Here is a 26,514-nt window from a genome sequence, read left to right as displayed (position 1 = left end):
TTCACAGTGCTGTACTGCTAATTTTAGTTAATGAAAGAATATAAGTACGTCTTTCAAGCAGATATTGTTTTTCATAAAACAATATCTGCCTCCCAGGTGAGACTAAATCTTCCTATGAAAACACAATTTGCTCTGTGACTTCTCTTCAATCATTTGTTTACTAAGATAAAAAGTGTCTCATTCAAAGACACAGTCATGTTAGACAAAGCGCTCTCCTCACTAGCGAGTTGTTTATTTTCAGAAAAGTACAATTTTAGATGAAACTGCTTGATTTCTAAACAGTTCATTTTTGTGGCGTGCAGTACAGCTGTATTTTTCATACTGCAGCAGTCTGGGGAAAGACATTAAAGCCTTGGGGTGGTTTTGTGAAGAATATGGATTGTTTGAGTAACACTGTGCAGCACAGACAGTGGTCTCTTTGTAAATGGCTTTTCTCCAGAGACGATTATTCTTCTGGAGATCTCCCCATAGACTGTCTTCACTGCAGGATGTAAGAGTTTCTACAAAACATATAAGACAACGATGGTGAACTCTGCACTACATACAGGAATGCAAATGAAGGCTGCTTAAGGAGAACAAACATGCTACTTAGAATACTGAGTATCTTTTTTATGCAAGAAACTATTCAGGTACTTTAATACTCTGCCTTCATCTTCAATGCGATGCACAATATTCATCAAAAGCAAAGTTACAGTCCACTGAATGAAACTTTATTCAATACAAGTGCCATGACTGCTGGCAGTACACAGAAGAAGTTTACAGATCTCCACTGCCTCGTCAGAGAACAGATCATTTTCTTTATGTCACTTGTAAAAGACCCATTTATAACTGTGAAATTCAGTCAATAAATTCTACTGCCCTCTGTGGCCTTTTCTCCCTCTGCGGAACACATTGCAAAATGTCACCATGAAACGCCTTTGGAATATTCGCCCAAACTCTGCAATAAACAAGCAAGAGTGAGAACATAACTCACACTGTAAACACCTCAGGCCTTTTCACAGGAAGCTCCCCCTCCCCAAAATAATGTTTTATAGTGTTACATTTGATGCATATTTTTCATGGCAGGGTGATCTCCTGTTTTTATCTATGAAAAATCCAAGCTCCTCCTCGATACTGCCAAGCTCTGTCAGAGCGGTTTTATGAAGCGCTGACTGCACCCTTGACTGGCTTCATGAGGTGTGAAGTCACCACGGTCAACTTACACAGTAAAGGTCCAAGGTATAGAGGTCTAGAAGGCAAAAATGCAGAGTCAGCTCTGGGTACAGTGCCACCACTGCCCCATTCATCTTTAAAATCCAATATAGGCTGCCATAGAGGTACAGTAAAATATGTCTTTTTTTGAAAAAGCATGCCTTAACATAATAATTTGTTAATAAAATAACAATTTGTTGTTACAGCTTTTTGTCATACACAGTCCAATTCAGCGCCTCACTCTGTTTTTTAGGAACAATAAGAAACATTTTACACTCTTTAAATATTCAGAGTCTATTTTTGTAGCAGGATCATGTGTAATACAGGAGTCACTGTATTGAAGGTTAATTACACAGACAGCTCACCTAGTTAAGTGTTTTTCCATGTCTCTGTCAGTTACTATATTCCACATTCGCAAAAAATGAAGCGATGTCCTTGTGTGCATAACTTGCACTGATGTTACATATCTGCAAATTTACCTTCTTTGACAGAAAAATGAAACACAAAAATTGACTTTGGAGCAGTAAAATGTGAGCAGAGTACAGACCTCTGCACTCTCAAACAACTACAAAATATCCTGTTTGTTAAAGGGTCAAATTCTTTCATGTATTATCTTGAGAGAGCCACAAACCTACAATGACAGGAACAGAAACAATATATATAGAGAGAGTGGCCTGCTTTATAAAAAGCATGTGGCTGTTTGGAGTATTTATGTGCAATCTTAAGTCATATTCTAGGCTACAATAAATTGATATGATGGAGACCAACAGTCTGTGGGAAAACAAAAAAAATGTATTACCAGGGTTGCACATAATATATGTGCAACCCTATACATAGATATGAATGAATCCTTATTACAGTTATAATAACAAATCTAATATAACTGTCTACATATTGAATGACGTGTCACTTGGTGAAAGCTTTCCTACGCCACAATAGTTTGAAAATCTTGTGGAGCATCAAGTCAGATATACAATATGTGTGTATGCACGTAATAAATGGTGATCAACCAGTCAAGACTTACATGTGCATCACTCCACAGTCTCCTCTCATAGTTTCAGCTGTAAGAGGGTTTACTTTCTGTTTCAAGGTGGAGGTATTCTAGAAAAGAACTAGTCTGAATGTGTTGTCCGACCTTTTGTCTGAAGGCAAAAGTGTTTATAGCGGCCAATATCAGACAATCTTTGGCTTCTGAAAGTTACAGAAATTGTCAGACACCGCCCCCCAAATTTCGACTTTGGAAAGGTGTTGTTGCTGTAACCATAACAAAAACATATTTACTCAGTTTTATAACGAAAACTTTTCTTGTTTTAACACATTCCTTGTAATGTTATTATGAGATCCTTTTTATAACAAGATATAATGATACTTTATATCAGAAGAACATGAAAAACATCTTGTTATAACATGAAAAGTTTGCCATACACTGCTATAGCGACATACACCTATTTCTTTAGATGATTTCTACTGAAGAAATCTGAGTCTCTGTTGGTGCCATTATGCTGCTCATGCCCAAACCTGAGTCTGTGGACCAAGACATAAGAAAACAATGATGATTATAGCTGACTGGCCTTCAATGCATTACTACAGTGCTTAATTAGAGTCCTAAATCTTTAACACTCTAAATCAATGTAGTTGATGTTGAAAATCCACGATGAGATTTTAACATTTAAAACTTTTACAACTAGAAAGTGTGACTCCAGTTGTATCATTTTAATCTGGGTTTATAATTAATCTGACAACTGTAAACAACCACGTGGTGTGTTTGCATATATTATATGTGGTTTGTCTATAACACGCTGAAATTTGCAGCTTAGCAAATGTTGCTTTTCAATTTGTGCAACACTAGATTGCTTTATAATCATAGTGAAATAACTGAATTTTCTTTTCATACTAGTTAACCAGATGAATTTTACTTATTCAGCCTGGCCATGTCAATGATCATACAAACATGAAATAATGAAAATGAAAACATACCAACTGTACTTTCTCTCCAGGCTCAACACTGTTATTTTACCTCTACTGTATTAAAACAGCCTGCCAGTTCAGCTACTATCATTATACAAAGCTGGAGTCTTTTGAAAGGGCTTTTGTCCCATTATCACAGGTACAGGGTTTGCAAATTCACCGGCATGCAAATTTTAACTAGCATTATGAAAAATGCAGAATAAGCAAAGGAAAGGAAAATATGTAAAGTATTTGAAAAAAAAAAGTGCATAATTACTTACTGTAAGTTTGAGTGAGCAGCACCTAGGGCATGGCAAAACCATCTGCATCCAATTAAAACAAACTGTCTAAATACTCTCACAGCATTATATTTATTCATAAAGGTCATCTATTTATGAGTAAACTTTCAAAATAATTTATTTTGTGCAATTTACATGAAATTTGAATAAGTTCTACTGGAGATTCAAAAGGGAATCTTAGGTGATATTGACCGAGCAAAATCAAAGAAGTCCCAAAGGCACGACAGGTAAGCAAGTGACACCATAGCAGGTAAAAGTGAGATCAGACACAGGAGGTGTTAAACCAGCCTCCTGTTGTACAGTCTTTGGATCAGAACCCTCCGGGCTGACAGATGAGGTATGTCTCTTCTTCCGAGGCTGCGGATAACCCTTCCCGACCTCCAGGAACATCAGTTTGTAGAACATTGTGTTAGAAATCCTCCTGGGATCTGAGACGGGAGCTCTGGTGCTAATAGGTACAGATATCCATTTTCTTCCCTGCCTGCGCCTTCTTCCTCATTCCCCTGCACTGCAAAAAATATCCATCTTAAACGCACTTGCACACGGAAGTTGGCAGCTGCTGGCCAGGTTGCCACAGTTTGCCATGATTTCAACTCCAACCACTGCAGTACGATCCACAGCGGCAGTAAACTTCTGCTGATGTTTAAAACTGCCAAGAAGTGGTGGCTAATTGAATGTATTTATCATTTCTTGTTTAAAAGAGAAAATATGAGGAAAAATGTAGAATAAAATACTAAGTAGCTGGAATGCTGCTACTTAACTTGTAATAATACATTTTGACCAGTTGCACAGCAAGCTGTGAGCACAATATTGACATATTATCACTTTATAAAGTTGATGTGGCAAACAGATGCTTTTTCTCTTCCTAGCTTTGTTTTGGTCTTTATCAACTCGTGCTATCAGGCTCTTTAGCTGCTAAATGCTCCACGGTGTTCACCAGCTAGTCGCTAACTGTGTCTGTGTGCTATTCTGTGTTGGGAAGGTAGAGCTTATCAGAGCAGAACTGAGGAAAACTGCTGAGTCGGCCAATGATTACCTATAGGTTTGTCACTACAAGCAACATCTTTCACATAAAAGTAGTCGTGATCTATTGCATATTTAAAAATATTGATTATAGTGGCTTTAAAAGCAGGGAAACACCTAAAATCACAGTAATTAGCTTGCAATGGTGGCAAACACCTGTTTACTTGACCACTACAAATCACCCAAAGGTACAAATTTCATTTGGATTCTAAAATAAATGTATGTAAGATTAAAGGACCCTAGTTATTTCACTAGTATGCTAAATTGCATCAATAGCCTTTGCAAAGCATTGGAAAGTTTAGTTTAGTTTAGCTAGCCCCTGAAATTGGTCATTTTAAATGTTTTGTTTTAGTGTGTCATGCTGCAGAGACCTCTGTGTTTATATGGATGGAATCTGATTGGCTAAGCTATATTTATAACAGTAAACATTACTAAGGGCTTTAATCAGACATCCCTTAAGATTTAGTGTTGAAATGTTAACTAGCAGTTACCACAAAAGCTAGTATCCTTACACATACAGTAGTAACATCCCTGAATTAAGTTATGGCTTTTCAAATAGTTGGTGCAACCCTTTTCTCTGCAGGTCAAGTGCCTACTAGGAAACAGAACGGTTGTGAAATGAGTCAAACTGTCACTCTGGCCAATGCAAGTACAATATTACAAGTAATGTGAGATAATATGAAGTCACATAGAGGGCACTTGGTCTTAGATAAAGTTCTTCCAGTTCTATCATTTGATACAATCTTAAAACATGTACATTATTTACAAACAATTCAATAGACCCTATCTCAACCACTTTTACTTTTGTTTCTTATTTCAACACTATTGAATGACTAGTGAATGTGGGCATTTTTTGCAGCGTGCTTCACCTCCAACAGAAGACATAGATGAGAACAGGCTTCTGGGATATGACTGACGGCTCCTCTCAGCCAACCAGCGCTGGGATGCTGCGAGCACCTCGCCTGCTTCTCTGATGCTATTGGCTGTTCTCCGGAGAGTCGGGGTTTGTTCTGATATTAATGACTGCTGAGGAGACGGCGGCGCATCTATGTGGTCCGCCTGACACTTGATCGAGGAGAGAGATGCGCCCTTACCAGCCGCTGTGAAGACGGGAAGGGAAGGGCACAGGGAACACATGAATCTCTCACCATACTCTCGCCAACTGCACTCTGCTTTTGGACTTTGCCTTTTTTCTTTTCCCTCACGCAGAAGCCGTGTGTTTCGCTGTGGAAGAGAGCCTAGAACTGATTCCTCATCAACTGCGTAAAAATACGAAGACCACACATTGTTGACTGGCTTTATATTGCGCGCTGGGTCTCTCTCGTCATTGGAGCGGCGCACTTGATGGGAATATAGACAACACACACTGCTTCGAGGGCTATAATGATTAAACCGGGTAAGTTTACTTTGTTTAACAGTGAAATATGTTTATGTCATTTGATCCACATCACACGGTTGCGTCTGCGCAACGCATTTACCAAGTTAATGAAAAACGCCTGAATTCAGTGATTTGGGGATGTTTTGCCGGACACACTTTCACGTGATTGAAGCATGTATCGCTTTCACATCCTAAATATCCATCAGCCATGCATGATTGAAGAAATAAGAAAATACATTGCAGGGAAATTATACTGCTGACTGGCCTCGAACCCTCTTGACGTGGAGACGCGCTTTTGCGCAACTATGCAGGATGCGCCTTAACCAGACGGGATTTATGATGGAGGCTGTTTAAACAACAAACAAAAAAAAGACAGAAATTATGGAAATTCAAGACGGACGTGTGTGTGCGTGTGTGTGTGCGTGCGTGCGTGTGTGTGTGTGTGTGTGTGTGTGTGTGTGTGTGTGTGGAGTGATGGACTGGCAGTTTCATGTCCCCGGGTCCTGCTTAGTGAGCGCACACCAGACACGTCTCGAAGAAATCCACAGAATGGTGGCTACCCCCCCCTCCTCTCCTCTTCCTCCTCCTCCCCTTCTCACTCATTCTCTCCTTCCTTCTCGCTGCTCTCTGCTAAACCTTCCTGTTGCAAACAGAGGAGTCGTTACCGACACATGCCACGAAAGTACGTTTCATATCCTCAGGGTTTTTGTTTTTTAAACAACCATCACTCTCAAACATTGAGCAGATTTGCTCCCCGCTGGCGTCACCGCCACATCGGCACATTGCATCCAGGGTTTTTGCGTAATTAACACAGTCACTGAGAGGCATGTTCGAGCGCACTCGCCGTCATCACTTCACCTGCTTGTGCCTGCACACCCACACATCCAGAGAGCGAGAGAGAGGGAAGGTACACACTAATCCTTTAACTGCATTGGGGCGTCTCTCTCTCTCTCTCTCTCTCTCACACCCCCCTCCCCTTTCTCTCTCACACCCTCCCTGTCCAAAATATATGTCATCCAGTAGATGAATTACTCATGAATGTTTCAAAGGCAGATAAACAGATAATGGCTGATAATGACAAATGTGATTTTCATCAGGGGGGCAATCGTGAATCTGGTTGCTGTAATCTTCTGTGCAGACGTGTTCTGTATGTGTGTGTGTGTGTGTGTGTGTGTGCATGTGTGTAATGAAGCAGCGGGAAAATTTTGTACATTTTTATAGATACATTTTATATTAAAGAGCAGTAAGTTCACAAGTTATTTGTATGGCATATTTTAAACATATAAATATATTCAAAATCCATGTGTCCATGTGCTTTTTTACTGGTGATGGATAGGCCTACAATAGATTTTGGCCTCCACCGTGCGAATGACTCACCCAAAGCAGCTGCTCGATACGAAACACACAGTCATATGCCACACGAGAGCCATCATGCCCTCACATCAGCCTCGCATCAGACACCGTGCCACGCTGAGAAAACCTCAGCCCACACGTCATGCATTGTTTCCACTTAGAATCATTTGACTACCTGCTGCCAAGGCTGTTTGTAGCTCATATTATGATTCTCAACCACCAGCTTTTCACATGTGATCCTTTAGAGCAAGCGTTTTCCTGCTAACATCCAACTGTGGCAGTTGTGGTTTCATGTCGTGCAAAATATAGTCCTGAACAAAATCAAGCGTATATGGTAGTCGTCTCACAATAGTGTAACAACATTGCAGTTTCTCACCAGTCAAGAGCGGATTTGCAGGGTGGCAATTGGTGGCCGTGACCACTATGGACTGAAGCCTGGCCATCACAATCATAATTGCCGTTTTTGGGGCATTTTTTCTTAGGCAGAATAATGGGGGGGGTTTCTTAGAGGCGGAACTATTTCTGTATAGCCGCAACACACCTGGGATGCATTTTAGGTGCTCACACACACCCACTTAGGTGCGCACCCATGAGTGCCTCTGTAGACTTGACTTTACAACTGGCAAGTCTAGTAAACCAACAAATGATCACAGGTAAGCTAATAATATCAGAAGGTAGATTGCTTTTCAATGCTGTTAATTATTCTATCTGTGATTGTATCTATTAAGCAAAGTTTAGGGCCCCAAGCAGTCACCTAATAGTTAGTATTAGTTAACTTTTTTCATGCAAAAACCTAAGGTAAAGTTATCTCCTATAAGTAAACTGTTCAGGAGGCACAAAAAGATGTATTGTTACATTTTGAGTCATACCAGTTTAAGTCAAATTATATTTTGAGTAATTTTTTTCAGGGAAATTAGAGACAATTTTTTTTGGCATGCACAATGTCGACCTATTGCTAGTGTAAAGGTGTTTACTCACTGCTCATTAGTGTATGTTAATGTATCTCGTTTTATTTCAAATAGTAATTCACCAATATCCTTTCTGCATAGCTTCCTAGTAGGGGCTTGTTTTTAGATAATCCAAAAATATTTATAGCAAACACACTAACATATGCTAAAGGATACATTAATTTGCTGCAAGATTTAACCTATTGCTACAGTAACTTGATTAGATTAGCTACATTGAAATAAATCATAATTAGCCTGTTTTTACTACGGAGGTATCTGTCATGGCTAGAGAAGTTGAGCAGGCAATTTCATAAACATATTTAGTTAACTTTATTAGGACTTGTTATTATGATGTTAAGGTTGATACATTTTACATAATTTGTGCTCTGACAATGAATAATAAGTGATGTTTACTTTTTCAGTTTTAGGTCGGAGGGCCAGGATAGAGGGTTTTTGAAACAGACCTCAAATGTAACAGTTGAGACCCACTTGCACTTATGTCAATGGAAAAGATGTATCACAATTTGAATTAAGTATGTACACAACAGAGGCCTTTCACACAATTCAACATAAATGTAATAATTTGGTGTCTGTTTACTGGATCATTTAAACAAGTCACAGTGGGACGGTCATTTCATGTTTTTCCAATGTTTTACCTACTGTACCACTGCACAGAAATTATTTTCTTTTGAAAGTGGTTACCAATGGTTACAGGCAGCCATGCTGGGAGAAAGAGAAAGAGAACTATACAAACATTCTGTGCAAAGCCCCTATACTGTCAGTCTTTTAGGGGCCACTGAGATTTACTTTATTAATGATTTGCAGCTTTTTGAGATGTAACATTTATTCTGAACCAGGAATTCTTGGTTTTATGTATATGTTGATTATATTTATTGGTATATATATAATGTAATCAGTCTTTGATTAAAAAATTAATTTTATTATGTATCTGTCTGTGGTCTCCCTGATGATACAGTGATAGAGAATGAGCTCATAGTGCTGCTGAGCACCAAAAGCTGAGCTGAACATCTGCTCTCAGAACAGCAGTAATACTGTTTAGCTTGGGATACTTGTACGTTGTACCTATAGTGTAAGCTTCTTTGTTACTTTACCTGCAGGAATAAGAAAAAATGTTGGTTACACTGAATATTATTTGATCTATTCCACCACTGCCTGAATTCTAAATAATGTAGATATGTGTTGTAGGTGCCTAAAACAGCCCCTTATTTTATAGTTAGACACATTTTTATGTTCATATAATAGTGATTTCTGTGCCACTCCAAAATGACCACTGGTCCCATCCTGGCCAACCCACTGAAAATTGCCTGGCTCTGCTACGGTCCCTGGTGGCGATTAAAAAAAACAACAACAACAACAGTAAAGCAAAGTAGTAATAGGTTTCTTCATTAATTTGGGCACATTTGTTCAAAACAAATCAATATTACATGTCCACAACAAGTCATATGTTTAAAGTGAGTGGCTTTGCGAATTGCCTATTGATCTGCGTGTGACACGGTAAGAAGCATAGGGGGAGGGCGTAGGTGGAAAAGGTATTGTGTGTGCAGTGGCCTTGTGGAGGCTTGGAGAGCATGATAGGCAGTGTAGTGTGGGTGTTCCATATTAATTTCTCTATAGGTAGAGGACAGCAGGTTGCTGTGAGGTAAGGTGATTTGTGGGTGTCAAACACTACTTTTGGTTCAGAGTCAAAGTGGAGTTCAGGAAACATACGGTTGCACCTTCAAAATCAAATTAATCTTGAGATTTTCCTCCATTTTTCTCCATAATGAGGGTAACAAGATGCCCCGGGATCTATTGGGGCTCCTGAGTGAAATGCATGTAAACATATTCGCAAGACGGCTGCAGGGGATCAGCCTGTGCAGCCGAGCATAGGCTCTCTGATAGCATCCTGTTCCCAAACAAACACAGGCACCCATTAAAATGGAATAAGCACAGACAGAGGGCAAAAGGAACATGGGGGTGGGGGGGTGGGATGTGTTGTGCATGATTGCTTTGGATCTAGTAGATGGGCTGTATCAAACCAAAATCATATGAAAAGAGACACCTGAGGACAAAACCATGGTTTGATGGCAGCATCCATGACATTTCGGTGTTTTCAGCCCATATCAAAGGTCAGAATGCAATGTGACACCTCCTTGGTACCCAATGACATTTACTTTTACATTTGCATTTGAGGTATTTAGCTAGCAACAGTGTTTTAGGAGTGCTGAAGCAGTGCCACTTAAAGTGAAAAAGGTGTACTAAAAACTGTTCTTGTATACTACATGAATGTCAGGTGTTTAGAAAACAAAAAGTAAGACTGATGCTCAAAGGGCACAAAGGATTTTTCCACTCACAAAAAGAAATCAAAGCTATTATCCACTAATTAGTCTGCTTGTCTGCAGATTCATATCAGAGTTGGACATGATAGGGACATATGCCCATATTGCAGTTTCAAACATGAGCAGAGAAGAAGGAGGACATCTAAGGGCTACTGCTGTGCCGTCCATCTGTTCTGCATTCAGACTGATACATATAGCCCCTCAGAGCACTAATGAAAAGCTTGGTGAATGAGTGATGCTGTAACATGAGACCAAACCAAGAGTTTCTCGTATTAATGAAGCTGCAGTGACTGATGCACGGAAATTTTCATGCATACGCACGCATGCACAGACAGAGCATGTAGCATTAATTGATGTTTGTACTGTACATGCACACATGCACGTAAATTATGCACATGTACAAAGCAGTTGCTGTCTCCAAATCAGCCTGTCATTGTGCCGCTGAGCCTGCTGAGAAATACAAAACCATCATGCCATTTGAAAGTGCCACATCTATTCATCTGTTTTAGCTGAGGAAGAGTGAGAGAGAATGAAAACAGAAAGAGAAAGCCCCTATCAAACCCCATGAAATCATAATAAAGAGGTCCAAGCCAGCGATAAATGCATTTCAGTGGCATATAATGATTGATTCCATCTGCCGTAGGAACTTATTCCCTGAAGGCTTGTGGCCCTTTGACCAGCCATATATTATTCATATAAATATAGATAGCTGCGCATCTTAGAGGCAGCACACATGCCACATTTGCACCTGCAGATTCAATTTGGCTCTGACTTTGAGGGATATGCCGCTGGCTCCATTCCCCCTGCCCGTCCCCCTCCTCACACCTCCCCTCTTTCATTCTGGCTAGCAGCTATACATGGAACATTATGCAGATTTTTGTCAAGAGTGAGTGCGATTATGTTGGGGTAGAAATGAGTGTTGGAATGTTCGCTACGCCTTTGACCTTATCAGCGGCAGCCTTAAGCTGGATACCTTGGCTTAATTTTAATAGATGCAGCACTATGCGAATTAGACAAGGGGACCTAGCTGTGCTCTTTCACTGTGTGGTGTGTTATGCATGCATTATGCGAATGAGCTTGTGCACATTTGTTTTTTTATGCTCTCTGTGAGGACACTGTCGGTTAATTTACGCATGCATCCTTGTGCATCCAAATGCATGTATCTTTCTGTGTATTTGCATGTGCTCCTGTCTGATGTGTGTGTGTGCGCACATGCATGAGTGCAGGCGGGTGTACTATAGCGCTCAATAGTGCAGCATGTGTGTTCTCCCTCACTCAGCCCAAGTCTTGTCCAGAAAAAGGCTGAAAAAACAGAGACGGGGTCCTGTGGTTAATTTGGAACATTGATTTTACATTAACAGTCGACTTGCAGCTGATTCATGGCCATACAAGTGCAGATGTAAGGGGAAAGGTTTCCATCCGCTCACACATGCACATGCACACGCTCAGACACACACACATACATACAGGAAGCTTCATTATGCATACACACTGCATATATGGTTCCCTTTAATGGACTCTCCCTTACCTTGGAGAAGGTATAATAGTAAATCAATGAGGTGAAGGGCAGAGGGAGGGACAGTAAAGCCTTCCAGAGGCACCCACCCACTGAGGGGCTTACCCAGAATGTCTATTGGAAGTGGCTTGGTTGCGTCACACCTGCGTTACATCTCCACCATGGTTCCAATGTCCGGTGAAAGCTTTTCAGGGGTGCTCTCTTTGATTTTCTCTCTCTTGCTTCAACTGAAAATATTACAAGCAATAATAAACCACACAGTAACACCCTCTAAAAGAAGGCTGACAACACAAAAACTGATTTGTGTTTATCACAAGAAAGTTATTAGCAGAAATAAATACATTATCATATACAGGTAACCTATAATTTTGTATTATTGAAAAGTGACTGTCTGAAATATGAAGCAATTAAATTAAAATAAAACTGTTATAATGCGTTATCTACAGTAAAAAGTGTATTCCATGCTGCAGAGACAAACGGTGGTCTAGCAAAACAATAGACCAGGCGTGTAAAGATGGCAGAGTGGAGAAAAGAGCCTGACCTGAGCTGCGAGTTTTTGCTTACGTGTCTGATGGACATTGACACAGTGGCTGGAGTCCGATCCACTCTGGCAGCTGCAATGCAAGCAGAACGCGACGCAACCACATCCGGTGTACATTGTAGGTTACCAATACTAAGCTGCAGTAGCCAACAGAAACAGATACTGTACTTTACAGGCACAGACATTGTCAGTGGGGTGACAAGTATTGAGAAGGCAGTTTGGCCGACAGCAAACAAGTAATGGGACAGTATGGTACCCGGAAAGATAGATGAGAACCTGGATATGCGGTCCTTTGCTTTTGTGGATGGTGATGTTAATAGAGAACATAAGTAAAGAGAGGTTCGTCATAAGGGTTTGAAGAGTGGAGACAAGTGTGAGAAAGCAGGATGAAAAGGACAAGGTATACAAAAAAGAGATGTGGGGGTTGCTAACTCATGAGAAAAGAGCGAATAAGAGAATGAATGGGGAGAAAAAAAAGAAAGAGCCTGAGCCAGAGAGGGTGACTTGAAGAAGAAAGCCTTGCGAGGCTTATTACCAGTGGATCAAAATTCCCAGCGAACCATTTCTACAATACACAGGCTATTCTCCTGAAAGAGAAGGCAATTCAGCTGCGCCCTACTTTCCACTTACGTCTGACCTTTATGTCTTCTACCCAGTTTTACCACAGTGAGTATAATGTCTACCTCTCAGCAGATGCAATACTGCCTTGTTACCACTTAAACCATGCAGGCCTCATAATCATCTCCCCAAGGACCAATATACTCCCCACAAAAACCTACATCTCAACTTATTCCACTGCTCAGATCTTACAAATTTCCTCTTTTATGCCTGCCATGACCCACACAGGACTTACGTTTTGTTTAACAAATTATTTTATTTTTACAAGAACTGTAGGTCAACCTGTCGCCACATAGGGCATTAACGAGTACCCAACCTGTGACAAAGCAATCATCTCTACGTCCCCGCTCTGCTAAATCCCATCCAAGCCCCGTGAAGCGGGGGGAAGGATTTATAACTCATTTCAATAAACAGCATAAAACAAACAGTCCTGCACAGCTGTTTGGCTGCCCAGCCAACTTGAGTCAGGATTGCCTGAATTAGCACCACAGAGCCACTAGGACCAGCGCTTTCTGCCCCTACTGTGCACACTCATTAATTTAAAGTAGTCATATCTCACTGGTCTCTAATCAAACTGTATTTGCGCCATTACTGTCCGGAACAGCCAGTGTTAGTATAATGGAGGTGGCTCAGTGGGAAAGTAAGTGTGGGGTGTTGCCAAGATCTGAATGGAAAACCTTTTCACATTGATAGTAATTCAGGTATATCATGATAAGGCGACATTGCCAGATGTGAGCAAATGGTCTCCAAATAATACATTTTGGGCACAAGTTATGAAATCCACTCAACATATAAAGAATGAGCCAATGTAAAATTTATATTACGGAACAAAAAAAGACAGATATGTGGGTTTTTACCTGACAGCAACAGTAGGCAAGTCTAAATGTGCAGCATTTTAATGAAGAGGGATTCCAGGGTTTTCAGTAATGTCAAATGTCATGCTAATTCAGAGTGAAATGTATGACTAATGAGGACTAAAGATATATTGGTTTATAATGTTGATGCAATAGTTTTGTCATTTTTGCACAGCTACTCAGTTGGAATATGTCAATAACTATACAGACATACTGTAGCAGCTCCCAACTCAACTTAATGGTGATGCAACATTATTGCCATAGACATTTTAAAAAATGCCATCTTTGCCAACAAGCATGAAAATCTGCCTGACATTGGCCCAGGGTGCTGGTGCTTTTGGGGAGTAACCAATGGTGGTAAACAAACTTAGCTGTATTTTAAAGCAAGCCTGAACTAAGTCTGATACCAGGAGATTGTTTGCTGTAATGTTCACAGCCAGGATTAAAAGTGGCCAAAGTGAAAAGCCCATGGGCTAGACTCTAAGCCTACTACTGTAATGGAGGTACTTTGGAGACCATAGCTTGAATGCTCCCCCCCCCCCCCCCACCCCGCCACATCCCATTGCTCTGACACCTGGGAAGTCGTGTTAACACCTTAGCCTGACCTATAAAAGACTTCCATTGGCTCCCTGGGCAAATGTCAAAGCTTAGGCTTAATGTGTTAGTGCAGTTAACCATTTCAATGTCCGGGTGCAGATTACAAGCATCCATCTTTGAATTCTATTTGCAGTAGAAATATTAACTACATTTCTCTTTGTCCAAGAGTTATGTAGCCAAATGCAAGCTATTGCCACTCAATGCCAACTGGGGACAGGCCCTTGGACCGAAGGGCAGTTATTTCGAAACCCCAAATAGTTAATAATGTCCCACTGGACCAAAAGCCCATTAGTCCGACGGCCTATTACCCAAAAACAAACAACCATTGCTCTATCGCTATGATGGCCCATTGCTCCGAAAAAACACACTATGGAATTGTTGGAGTTCAGTGACTGCCAGCCCTGTCCACGATGGGGGCGGTGTAGATGATGACATCTTCACAGACATGGAGGTCTCAGCCCTGCCTGCAGTGAACCACAGAGAGCAGGGGAGAGTAGCACGACCATAAATGACAGCAAAATGCACCAGAGACATGTTTATTTATGTTATTTACCTAATTTATGTGCACTTGTTTCATTTCAGCACAGTGTGAGAGTCTCCACTGCGTTTTGCTGTCATTTATGGTCGTCCTACTCTCCTCTGCTTTCTGTAGTTCAGCGAGGGCGGGGCTGAGCCCTCCTTGTGTGTGCTGCACACAACACAGCAGAGGCGAGATAATGAACCAGGTAAAGTACTCGAGTTAACGAAACCGAGTCACCGTAAGTGCAATAAACACTTTGCAAGAAAAGCCAAGAAGAGTAATTTATTAATGTAATCCACACAAAAGATGGACAAAGACAAAACAAGGAGCTCATACCTAAAAGAGGAGCTACTTCTGTTCCATGGATGTGGTTTGGGTATGAAAAGTCTGACACTGACCAGAAACTATTTGTTCATTGAGTTTACAGAAAATGTGCTATATTGTGATACGTATTGTTATCTGGATATGAAATGAGCTATATCGGGATATGAGATTTCAGTCATATTGCACAGCCCTACTTGCTTGGAATTCCTTGTTTTCTACCCAAATCTTGGACTGGCTAATTCTTCAGCTTCATTGTGTCACTAGGGCTTATATTGCCCGCAGTGACAGCATTCTTAGGGTCAGCAGAGGGTTAATACACCACTACTGATGCTATGACAAGTTTCTCCTCTGGCAAGTCATTTTGTTCTCCAGATCTCCTCCCTCCACTCTCTCCCTTCTCGCTCCACCTCAATTACTGGCAACTGAGTAGCGAATTGTGGGAAATTAGCTCTGCAGCAGTGGGTGTGCGGGGGGTTGCGGCTGGGTAGCTTGACTGGACCTTTTACTAATAGGTTAGTACAAGTGGTGTGTGGACTCCATAGTCACAGCAGTCATGGAGCAAGGCCTCTAGAATATAGACTGCCTCTTCACTGGGCTTCACATAATGCAGTCGTACAACACCAATTTACCTGTCCAACTGCCTGTAGATGATTAGGATAGTTCACTTAAGATGATATAATGTGGTGGTAAAGTATACTACAATATTTTAACTTTATAACAGTGTGCAATGGATGCAATATCCCCTTAACAAGTCCAATAATTCCAACCAAACAAGCGTTCTAAATTGAGTCTCTGTTGTTGAAAGCTTTTCAATTTTGCTGTTGTGTTAACACTTCTTGATTAGGTATATTGAGCACTGAGTGTGTTTCACTTGTCATTTGTATTCAGCTAATCTGAATGTGTGGATTGTGTAAACATTTTCTTAGTTGTACTACACAGCCATCTTGCCTCAAATGTCTTCATTCCAAATTGTTTCGTTATGTGACTAAGTCATTGATTCAACACTATTCTGCTTAGACAGCAAGCATGCCTAGAGACTCATTTGCATCAGACATCAGACATATCACTACACAAGATGTTACCCCCGACTCCCAATGTTTTACTTCAACAGCCCTTCACTGGGACCTCAAACTTTTTTCTGTCACTTTAGAGGGCATGCAATATTTAATCTGGTCTTGTTCTCAGTGTCAAATATATACAGTGATAAGTGGCAGCATAAATTAGGAAGCAGTGATAATGATCATAATTTGAAAATGAATCTCCATTTCAAATGTATTGGCTGGTTTACTAAACACATTTTCAAGGCTAGAGCTTAAAGTTCAGTATAAATCCAACCTTGACTGGCGCAGACATTCTGTCCATAAAATGACACTGTTATTGGATACAATGCATAATGGATAAGTTAATATTTTTTGATTATTTAATTAAAAACATATTCTAAGCACAACTTAAATTTTAACTGGTTTACCCATGAAAAGTTTTAACACAGGGTGTAATGTGTGTTATTATTTTGTGGTATTAAGGTCATTTTACTGGTTCCAGCTTCTCAAACGTGAAAATCTTTTTTTACATAATAGTAGATCGATTATTTTTGGGTTCTGGTGTTTTTCAGAAAAAGCAATCTATTTAAATATGTCAGTTTGCACTCCGGGTAATTATAAAGGCCATTTTTTGCCATTTCATTTTATAGACCCTGTTTTATAGAGAAAGTGTTTAATAGATTAAAATAATCTGCAGATTAATCAACAGTAATAACAATTGTTAGTTGCAGCCCCAATACTAATATTACAATCACTGGCTAACTGTTTTGCTGTCATAGTGAGGAAGTGGTGCTTTGGAAGTAATGTGTGCACTATTGGCCACAAGTGTTGGATTATCATTAACAGAAATGTATCCTTAGTTATCACCAGGGAAATGTGTTGTTTTTGGTAGCCACACCATCTTGCAAATTGTCCAGTAAAGCCATCCTAATCCTATCCTAGATTTTCATCAATGTGGGCAAGCTGACAGTAAAGCAAAGAGAGAAATGATTCTCTTTCTCAATCTGTCCCTATTTCTACTCCTCCGTACCGTCCGTGATGTCCTCCCCACATCCATCATCAAGCCTTTCCTAAATCCGAAGAAGTAATACCTGATTTAATGTGTTGTGAAATTAGGGCAGCGCTCTTTTCTTATCCAACACCAACACTGCCCATTCAGAGGTTTTATTTTTGAGTGCTGCAAAGCGTCTAACAGAATTTATTGATTGCAAAATTGAAGTCTCACCCACACATACTCAATTAACACCATTGGTAAAACAAATAAGAGCACACCCTGTTACATCCCTGTGGTACCCAAAGTAAGTTAACCTGACCATATTACACTGCTGGCAATTGTGATTACTAAAGAGAAGAGCCAGAGGTGAGACCTAAAAGCTGTGGGTTGAATTACAGATTCTGGCCTGAGTTTCCAGGGTGAGGATCAACTGCATAGCCCACAATGAAGAGCCAGTGCTGAGGGAGAGAAGCTAAAGCCTGTTTATCAGAATGCTCTGGGTGTTGCAGCTTATTAAAGTGCCAGGTGCTTTTGAAAAATAATACTCCCCCCTCTCTTTCTCTCGCTCTTCTTCCACCAGCTCCATGTCTGCCCTATCCCCTCCCCTCCATCCCCCTTCCAAACCAGACTTTAGCCAGTGCTGGAGCAGAGGTTGAGGAATGAACCCTCAGCTTGGCTTCGCCAGCGGGGCAAACTGCAGCGTTTCTGCTGCCTTGAGAAGTATTTATTTATTTATTTTATTTTATTTTTCCCATATCTCCCCTGTGGCCACTGAGGTGGAAACAGTGAGGGTGATGAAATGAAACCATTTCTCTTTTCTTGTTCTCACTTTCCAGCCACGGTCACACTTCCTCTCCTGATTCTTTCCATTTCATCCCCTGTCTCTCTTGACTTTCCCATGATGTGGTTGCATGCTCTTATAGGCCCAAAATATCACAAGCACCATCAAACCCATCTGTTAGGTAAGAGGCAGTTACATACGACAAATTACATGGTACACTTCTACTTGGCATTTCTGCCATAGCGGGAGATGGTAGGTACGCTAATAATATGATGGTAAAAGAGACACAACATAAAAAGATACAGCTGACTCGCATGCAAGAGGAGGCATTATATTTCTATTTATAATCTATGGTATATGATCTTTTTTTTCTAAAGGCATATTCATTTTATGCATATATTTATTGATAATTCAATCAATATCTGTAACTGTAAAAAAGAAATAAACGTGTGCTGTGCTAAAAAGAGTATCAAAAGACAAAACCTGGGCATTTTGCTGATTTGTTCACCTTGTGAGGTTTGTATGGACTTTCAGTCCTATGTGGCTTTCTTCATAATAGAGCTGCTAACTTTGATGCCCAGAAAATCACCCTATTGTACAGAATTTCAAGCTCATTTCAAGCTTCACTGTCAGTAATACATCTAGAAATTGTGTGTTTGTTTCCAAAATACTACTTATATTGTATAGTATTTTAGAAAAACATGATGGGAGCCTCATCATTCTGTATCGCTTTTATACAGCTCTGTTCTGTATACATTTTCATTTTGTAAACCAATATCGAACCAAAAGGTTTGTTTCCGCAAGATCTAATAAAATCTGTAAAATCTGTTCTAGCCTTCAGCTTTCATTCAACTTAGAATAGGTGTCTTTTTAAATGGCAGTCTGTCATTTAGAACAAAAGACTTTAAATGTCATTTTACAGAAAAATCACAGGTTTGTGTAAGATTTGTGGTTACCTCTATCGTAGCTTTGATTATCATTTGTAAACATGTGTGTCCATGACAATTTCAACATAATTATGTATTTTTTCCCTTTAGTCTTTTGTGTGTGTTCATATGTGTGCTCATTCATTTGCCCACATACCGTAACATAACTGTTAGTAATGTGTGGCCATGCATGAGCAGCATCACCTGCAAGTTCCAAAAACATAAATACTATTAGTGTGCAGATTTGTTGATTGCACAAAGATTAATTAAGCTAACACATTACTGCATTTTTATTTTCATCGCTGTTGGTTGCTCCATCTTCAAACAAACAGGTGCAATCCGCATCTGGGTCAAATGCTTAGTTTTCATGTATAGTCTAACTGTCTCACTATGGTGTGTGTTATTGACTGCCTGTTTAGTTGTTGCTATAGTGACTAACATATTCCAGTGTCTTTAAGCAGCTTGCCCTAAAGGCTAATGCCTAAGCCCTAGGATGTCTGCCATTTAAGAATCTTAATAAAGCCTTCTATTTAACCAATGATAGACTCACACTGCTAACATCAGGATTGAATGCCATATCATAGGGGCGCATGCAGTACGTCCTGAGAATGAAGTCTAGAAGGTCAAGCAGATATAAATCCACGGTTCTGTGTCTTGAAGTGAGCGTATATAAATGTCAACATGCATCAGTGTGCATATAACAAATGTCAATATGCCCAAATCCTTCTCTTATGACGTTCCATGACCAGCTCCATTTCCATGTAATATTCACACCAATTCTCTCTTATCTTGTTTGTCTTACAGGTAGGAATGGACTGGGCTGTGGAATCTGGAAGCTAGTAACGACAGTCATTGAGGACATCCATCTTTAAAAAAAGAGCAGAGTTTTCATGGATGCCTACAAATGTGCTTAACAGAAGTCCATTGAGGTATAATATCAGTCCGTCTTTTTTTTCTTTTTTCTCCCTCCCAACTTCTCGGGTCTGCCTGACTGCAGCCTTGGCCCTACACCCTGACAACAGCAGGCAAGATTGAGTGATTAGTCATTACATTCAAGGGCGTCTACACAGCAAGACAAAAAAAAAAACCAAAAAAAACCCAAACCCTAGGGAGCAGTGCTGCAGTTGGGGGTGGTGGTGGCAGGGGCGGTGAGTCAATCGCCTCAGCAGCTGCAACAAATGATTCATTATTTGTGAAGTTAACAGCTCAGACCACTTAATCTACAAGGACCATTTCTTACTAGAGGAAATCGGTCCAATATGAAGGACGTGTCATTCGTGGATCGTCTCTTTGTCGGCTTGGCCATGGCCTCTTTTGTTGTGGCCACTGAGGAGAGGCCTGATTGCCCGAAGCTCTGTGTATGTGAGATTAGACCCTGGTTTTCTCCCAGTTCGGTGTACATGGAGGCACAGACAGTTGACTGTAATGACTTGGGACTCTTTGGCCTGCCGGACAACTTACCGGTGGGCACACAAGTACTATTACTGCAAACAAACAATGTTGCCAAGATTGACAAACCCTTGGATTACCTGGCCAACATCACAGAGATTGATTTATCTCAAAACAACTTATCCACTATCAGCGACGTCCATCTGGGGAATCTTCCTCAGCTTCTGTCTCTTCATATGGAGGAGAACTGGATACGAGAGCTGCCTGAGCGATGTCTGGCAGAGGTGGCGAACCTTCAGGAGCTCTACATGAATCACAACCTCATCTCCTCCATTTCCCCAATGGCTTTTCAGGGTCTCACCAACCTAGTAAGGCTCCACCTCAATTCTAACAAGCTGAAGACCATTCACAGAGAGTGGTTCGAACCCATGCCAAATCTGGAGATCCTGATGATTGGTGAAAATCCAGTTCTTTCAATTGATGATATGAACTTCAAACCTCTCAGTAACCTCCGCAGTCTTGTTCTTACCAGAATGAACCTGTCTCAGCTTCCCGAGGATGCACTGTCTGGTCTTGATAACTTAGAGAGCATCTCTTTCTATGATAATATTTTCCCTGAGGTGCCTCATTCTGCCCTAAGAAATGTAAAAAATCTTAAGTTTTTGGATCTAAATAAAAACCCTATTGCGAGGATACAGAGAGGGGACTTCGTGGATATGCTCCATCTGAAAGAGCTGGGGATTAATAGCATGCCAGAGCTAGTTTCCATCGACAGCTTTGCTCTCAATAACCTCCCTGAGCTGACCAAAATAGAAGCCACCAACAATCCTAAACTCTCCTACATCCACCCTAATGCTTTCTACAAACTACCGCGTCTGGAAACCCTAATGCTAAATGGCAATGCACTCAGTGCCCTCCACAGGATTACTGTCGAGTCCCTCCCAAATCTCAGAGAGGTTAGCATGCACAGCAACCCCATCCGCTGTGACTGTGTAGTCCGCTGGATGAACATGAACAAGACCAACATTCGCTTCATGGAGCCTGACTCACTGTACTGTGTTGAGCCTCCAGAGTATGAGGGCCAGCATGTCAGACAGGTGCACTTCAGGGAGATGATGGAGATTTGTCTGCCACTCATTTCTCCCGAAAGCATGCCAGGGCATATTAAAGCACAGAATGGGAGCTCAGTGTCACTCCACTGTCGGGCCTTTGCTGAACCAGAGCCGGACATTTACTGGATCACCCCATCTGGTATTAGAGTCCTGCCTAACACTGTGTCTGACAAGTTCTACATGCACCCAGAGGGAACTTTTGACATCTATGATATAACAGAAAAGGAAGCTGGTCCTTACACTTGTGTTGCCCATAATCTGGTTGGAGCTGATCTTAAATCTGTTTCAGTTGAAGTGAATGGATATTTTCCCCAACCTGCAAATGGGTCTCTGAACATCCTAATAAAGTCAGTGGAGACACACTCAATCCTGGTTTCCTGGAAGGCCAGCCCTGGCACTCTGGCTCCCAACATTAAATGGTACACCCTTTCAGATGCTAACCATCCCATCACAGCATTTACCACCAGAGTACCCTCTGATGTCCAAGTCTACAACCTCACCCATCTCAGCCCCGCCACTCAGTACAAAGTATGTGTGGATGTCCGTAGCATCCATTACAACCATGACACCAAATGTGTCAATGTCACCACTAAGGGATTAGAGCTGGCAGCCAAGAACACAGAAAAATGGGACACAGCAGTAATCACCGTCTTTGGTGTGCTCTTAGCTGTGATTTCAGTGGCCTGCCTGCTTATTTATGTGTCCCTGAGGAACCACCACCTTTATGGGGATATAAGGAAATGCGACTCCAAAGCCTCGCTGACACCAGCGGAAGCTACCGGTATGCACTCTCCTTTCTTTACAAAGCTGTGGGTTTCGGGTAAGGGACTGCCAAGTGGAGTGGAAGTGAAAGCCACAGTCATAAATGTATCTGACAATGCCTTTTAAGGAGCTTTGTAAAGCACCACACACCAACTACACCGAATGGACAAGGCCATGGGCAGGGGTGGACAAAAATGTAGTACTGTTTCAAAGGCATACCTATTGCTGGTCCCCGGCTGAGATCCACTCGCAAAACTATTATTGGACTGGGATGGAACAGTTTTAAATAGACTACATGCTCTCCCAGTTTTAACCCTAGCTGAAGTGGTGGCTTTGTAACCGTTACATCAAACCAAGCTAACATCAACAGGAAGGGGCATTTACTGCAAAAAGATATATTTCAGTACCATTCATACAGAAATGCAGACAGAGAAAAGAAAGTGAAGATGGTGATGATGATGGTCAACTCTCTTGTAACTGACTGTTAAATGTGTTCAGAGTTGTGGAACTGTCCGTGTGGTCCCAAGCAATACCGTCTGTGCTTTGTCAAACATCCATAGACGAGTTATAGATACAGTAATGACACCTGTCTATTATGGGAAGGGAGATTTAGTAGAGTAGACAAATAACAGTGACTATGGTGTAAGCCTTTTGATGAAATATACCCCCCCTTTTTCTATTTAAAAATGGATTCTTGATTTTTCATGGAAATATTGTTATATATTCTATTATGTTGATGTAATGACAAATCCTCTGTATCTGAACAGTTTAAATGGGTTTTAAATTAAGGCAAGGAGCAGACTACTTTTGATTACAACGTCGAATTAAGCTTAATGAAATTCAGCTACAAAATGGGTATCTAGAGGACATTTGCCAAATGGCTGTTTATACTCTGTAGTTCTCATTGCAACGGTGACTGGGAAAAAAATGCAGATACATTGGATTAAACAAATATAACAGGTTGATTAAAGCTGAGGTGATTGATGTTTTATTGCCTCAAGAAGTGGTCTGTTATGCCCTGGTAAGTGCCTACAACAAGAACTACATGAGGTAAACAGAGAAGAAACTGAAGAAATACGTCAGCCACAGCAAAACATGGCCATGTCATCATTGCAGAATCACAAGCTATTCTCCAGTACCTTTAGTGGAAATACTTTCTCAGTATTTTTAGCAAACATATTTTAAGAAAACATTTCGTTGTTGCTTTGGGTGTAAAGTTAAAAGCCATTTTTATATTAACTGTACTATATGTGATCAATGGGCACAACAGACTAATTAAGAAAAGTGCTAAGAAAAAAATAAATGTCATTGTTTCTTTTACAAACAAGTGCTTACGTTTTCTCTTTTGCTTTCTTCTCATATTTGTCATAACACACCTGGTTTATTTCATATCAAAATGCATAGTAGCTGCATTATGCTATTTTCTTTTTGTCGTCACCCAACCATGGGGTAATATAAAATGTGTAAAGACTTTTATCTGTGATATTTCAACTGCTATGTTAGACAATGTATTGATTATGAGCAAGTGGTACAGAACAAAAAAACAACAACTGTCTTTTGAGTCAGACCATGGGGGGCAAAAAAAAGTCAGAAGACTTCAGCTGAATGGTTGAATGGTTGTCCTAACCCTGGGAAGAAAAAAAAACAGCAACAAAAGAACAGAACTCATTAACCGCCTCATTAAGAGCATGTTCGTCCTTCAGCTGGTCTGAATATAGTCACTGTGCTACAGTTACACCTGCTGCTGCTCATGCTTAGACAGGGACACAACGTCCCCACAACAGAGAAATAAAGTCATGCAGGGCGGGACAGAGCCGAGTCCAAGCTTTAGGACTCACATTCTTTGTCTTACTGAATTATCCAGCACACAGAACATTTCACATGAGAAAGCCAAGCATGATGAATGGTTGTCAGAGGCAGAGCGACAAGGTGGATTTATCAAACAGGGCCGAACGCTCATACATCAGGCCAGTCTTCAGCACCATGGACAGAGGCTTTTAGAGCCGAGCCATCTGTCAAAGACAAAAGGAGTTAAAATATGATGCGGCTTGCTCCTCAGGTAATGCTCAGGTCAGACTGATTCTGTCTTACTGCAAATACAGGCATGAATAGAAATGCACAAGCAACCCTGGCAGAGCTACGAATGCACACATGCTCACATATACAGAAACAGACATAGGTACATGCACACACAAATTCAAGGTCACAAAGAGTTTATAAAAGAACAGGCATGTACATACATGAATAAGTGCACACATATACAAACACACACAAACACTAAATCAACCAACCTTTCATACCCAGAGATGTAGCACTATAAGCTTCCGTCTCTTTCAGTCTGCACGCTTGGAGAAACGCAACATGACAGCCAAAGAAGCCACTAAATGAGTTCACCGACCAAACATGTTCTTTGAGATTAAGGCAGCTCATGGATATTAGCCATATTGTTCTTCGTATTTTTTATTTTTTCACAACTCATGATTTGATTACATACTTGAGTGAATAAGCTGAATGTTATCTGGAAACTCATCTCTCCTGCTGTCTGTCCCAATCTCATGCATTTCCTCGATCTCTTTCTTTTCTCTCGCCTCTCTCTCTCCCCCATGTTGTAGACGCTCTCCCTCCACTGGCAGGCATATGAGTTTGGGAGATAGCTCTTTGTCTGAATTTGTACAAAGCAACCTATATTAGAAATAAAAAACCTTCTGGATTTAACTTAAATCCCACATGAAAAGAACCAGTGAGCTGTCACCATTTAATCCGCAGCGAGGAAGGAAAAATTATGTTTCTCGCTGAATCTTCAAATATTTCAAATATTAAAACCACCTTGTTCTATTCAAAAAAAACCATCTGCACTGAGGCAGATATTAAAGCATGCTCTGTGAGGGCTTATAGATGGGTGTTCCTACTGGTTACATATTCATTTTAATTTTGCAAGGATCATTGTCAGGAGGCCGGAGATTTGATGGTGCAATCCTTCAGTGGGAGGTTCAAGTTCAATAGTGTATTTATTTATTTCATTTTTAACACAAGGCAATCAAAAGTCAGCGGCTGGCACTCTGGCAGGTAATTTGGCTTTTACACTGTTATGTGAAATAAATCTGAGAAAATGTAAAACAGGAACTGTGAATTTGTGAGCCTCTTTAAATGTTATAGTATTATCTAGTAATTTAAACCTGCTATTATAACTGTGTGCAAATGGGAAAGCACTATTGCAATGACTCATTTCCTAAAGCACATAGGAAGACACTATTTAAACACTTGTATTTTATACTTCATGGAATAGCTCATACAGTATTTGCAGTAGTTTTATTCGGACAACAGCCTGATTTTTATTATATAGTCTTTTTCAGAGATCTCTTTTTGAAAGTTGCAATTAAATATTTAATTTTGCCCTCTATCTGAGATAAGATAAAAATCCCTATATAGCACTGCAAAGACTGCAGAGAGCAAACAATGTTCAAGCTGCTACAGGCACTTTTATATGTTTGAATTATCAGCTTATTAAAGTTACAAACTTCCACGTAGGTCAGCCAGTGTAGCTACAGGCAGCCGCATTCCAATGAAAAGTGAAATGTCAACATGCATTTACAATCCTGCTGCTAGCACTATGTTTAATGCCATGGCTTGCTTTTTAGAGGTCTTTATAGCTAGCTATTGGAGAAACAACCAGATGACCTATGAATTGCAATAACAGAGCACTGATTGCTTTCATGACAGAATAAAAATTGATTTGTTTCTTGGAATCATGTGACATATTTTTAAAGGAATATTACATATTATCATGATGGTGACCTTTTATTGATTAAATAACAGTTTTGCTGCAGTGTACGTTGTTTCGTGTCTTATCACCTTTTTGATGTGTTCACACTGGAGTTGATGTCGGTACCAATGACAGGTGAATCACTCTCACATACACACACAATGCTGAACACGTCAGTGAGCCAGAATTTGCCCATTGCAAGGCTATTCTGAACATGCACTACTGTGTATTTCCTGAAAAGTAGAGACAGGATGTCACAGCAGATTTGGCACGGCTCGTCAAAGAGCAACCAGTTGAAAG

At 40.6% G+C, this 26,514-nt stretch overlaps 1 protein-coding gene and 2 long non-coding RNA genes across 4 annotated transcripts in view; 1 reads left to right on the top strand and 2 right to left on the bottom strand.

Annotated features, from left to right (window-relative positions):
* LOC122974879 overlaps positions 1-26,514 on the bottom strand; it is a 218,118-nt gene that overhangs the window by 18,364 nt on the left and 173,240 nt on the right. The gene's annotated exons all lie outside the window — the stretch shown is intronic.
* Positions 660-5,414, bottom strand: LOC122974880. Of its 2 annotated transcripts, XR_006400488.1 has the most exons (4): positions 5,330-5,414; positions 3,420-3,945; positions 2,637-2,715; positions 663-1,228 (listed from the first exon to the last, which is right to left on the bottom strand). It is a non-coding gene; the product is annotated as an uncharacterized LOC122974880 (long non-coding RNA). The 2 variants fall into 2 exon arrangements; XR_006400487.1 differs by having other exon boundaries at positions 660-1,228; positions 2,637-3,945.
* On the top strand, positions 5,175-26,271 carry LOC122974878 (leucine-rich repeat neuronal protein 3). Its single transcript, XM_044342933.1, has 2 exons — positions 5,175-5,856; positions 19,993-26,271. The coding sequence occupies exon 2, from the start codon at positions 20,448-20,450 to the stop codon at positions 22,575-22,577; it is 2,130 nt and encodes a 709-aa protein (XP_044198868.1). The 5' UTR covers positions 5,175-5,856; positions 19,993-20,447; the 3' UTR covers positions 22,578-26,271.

This window comes from Thunnus albacares, chromosome 23 (assembly GCF_914725855.1).
Source record: "Thunnus albacares chromosome 23, fThuAlb1.1, whole genome shotgun sequence".
Classification (NCBI taxonomy): domain Eukaryota; kingdom Metazoa; phylum Chordata; class Actinopteri; order Scombriformes; family Scombridae; genus Thunnus; species Thunnus albacares.
This window is presented reverse-complemented; position numbering and strand designations above follow the sequence as displayed.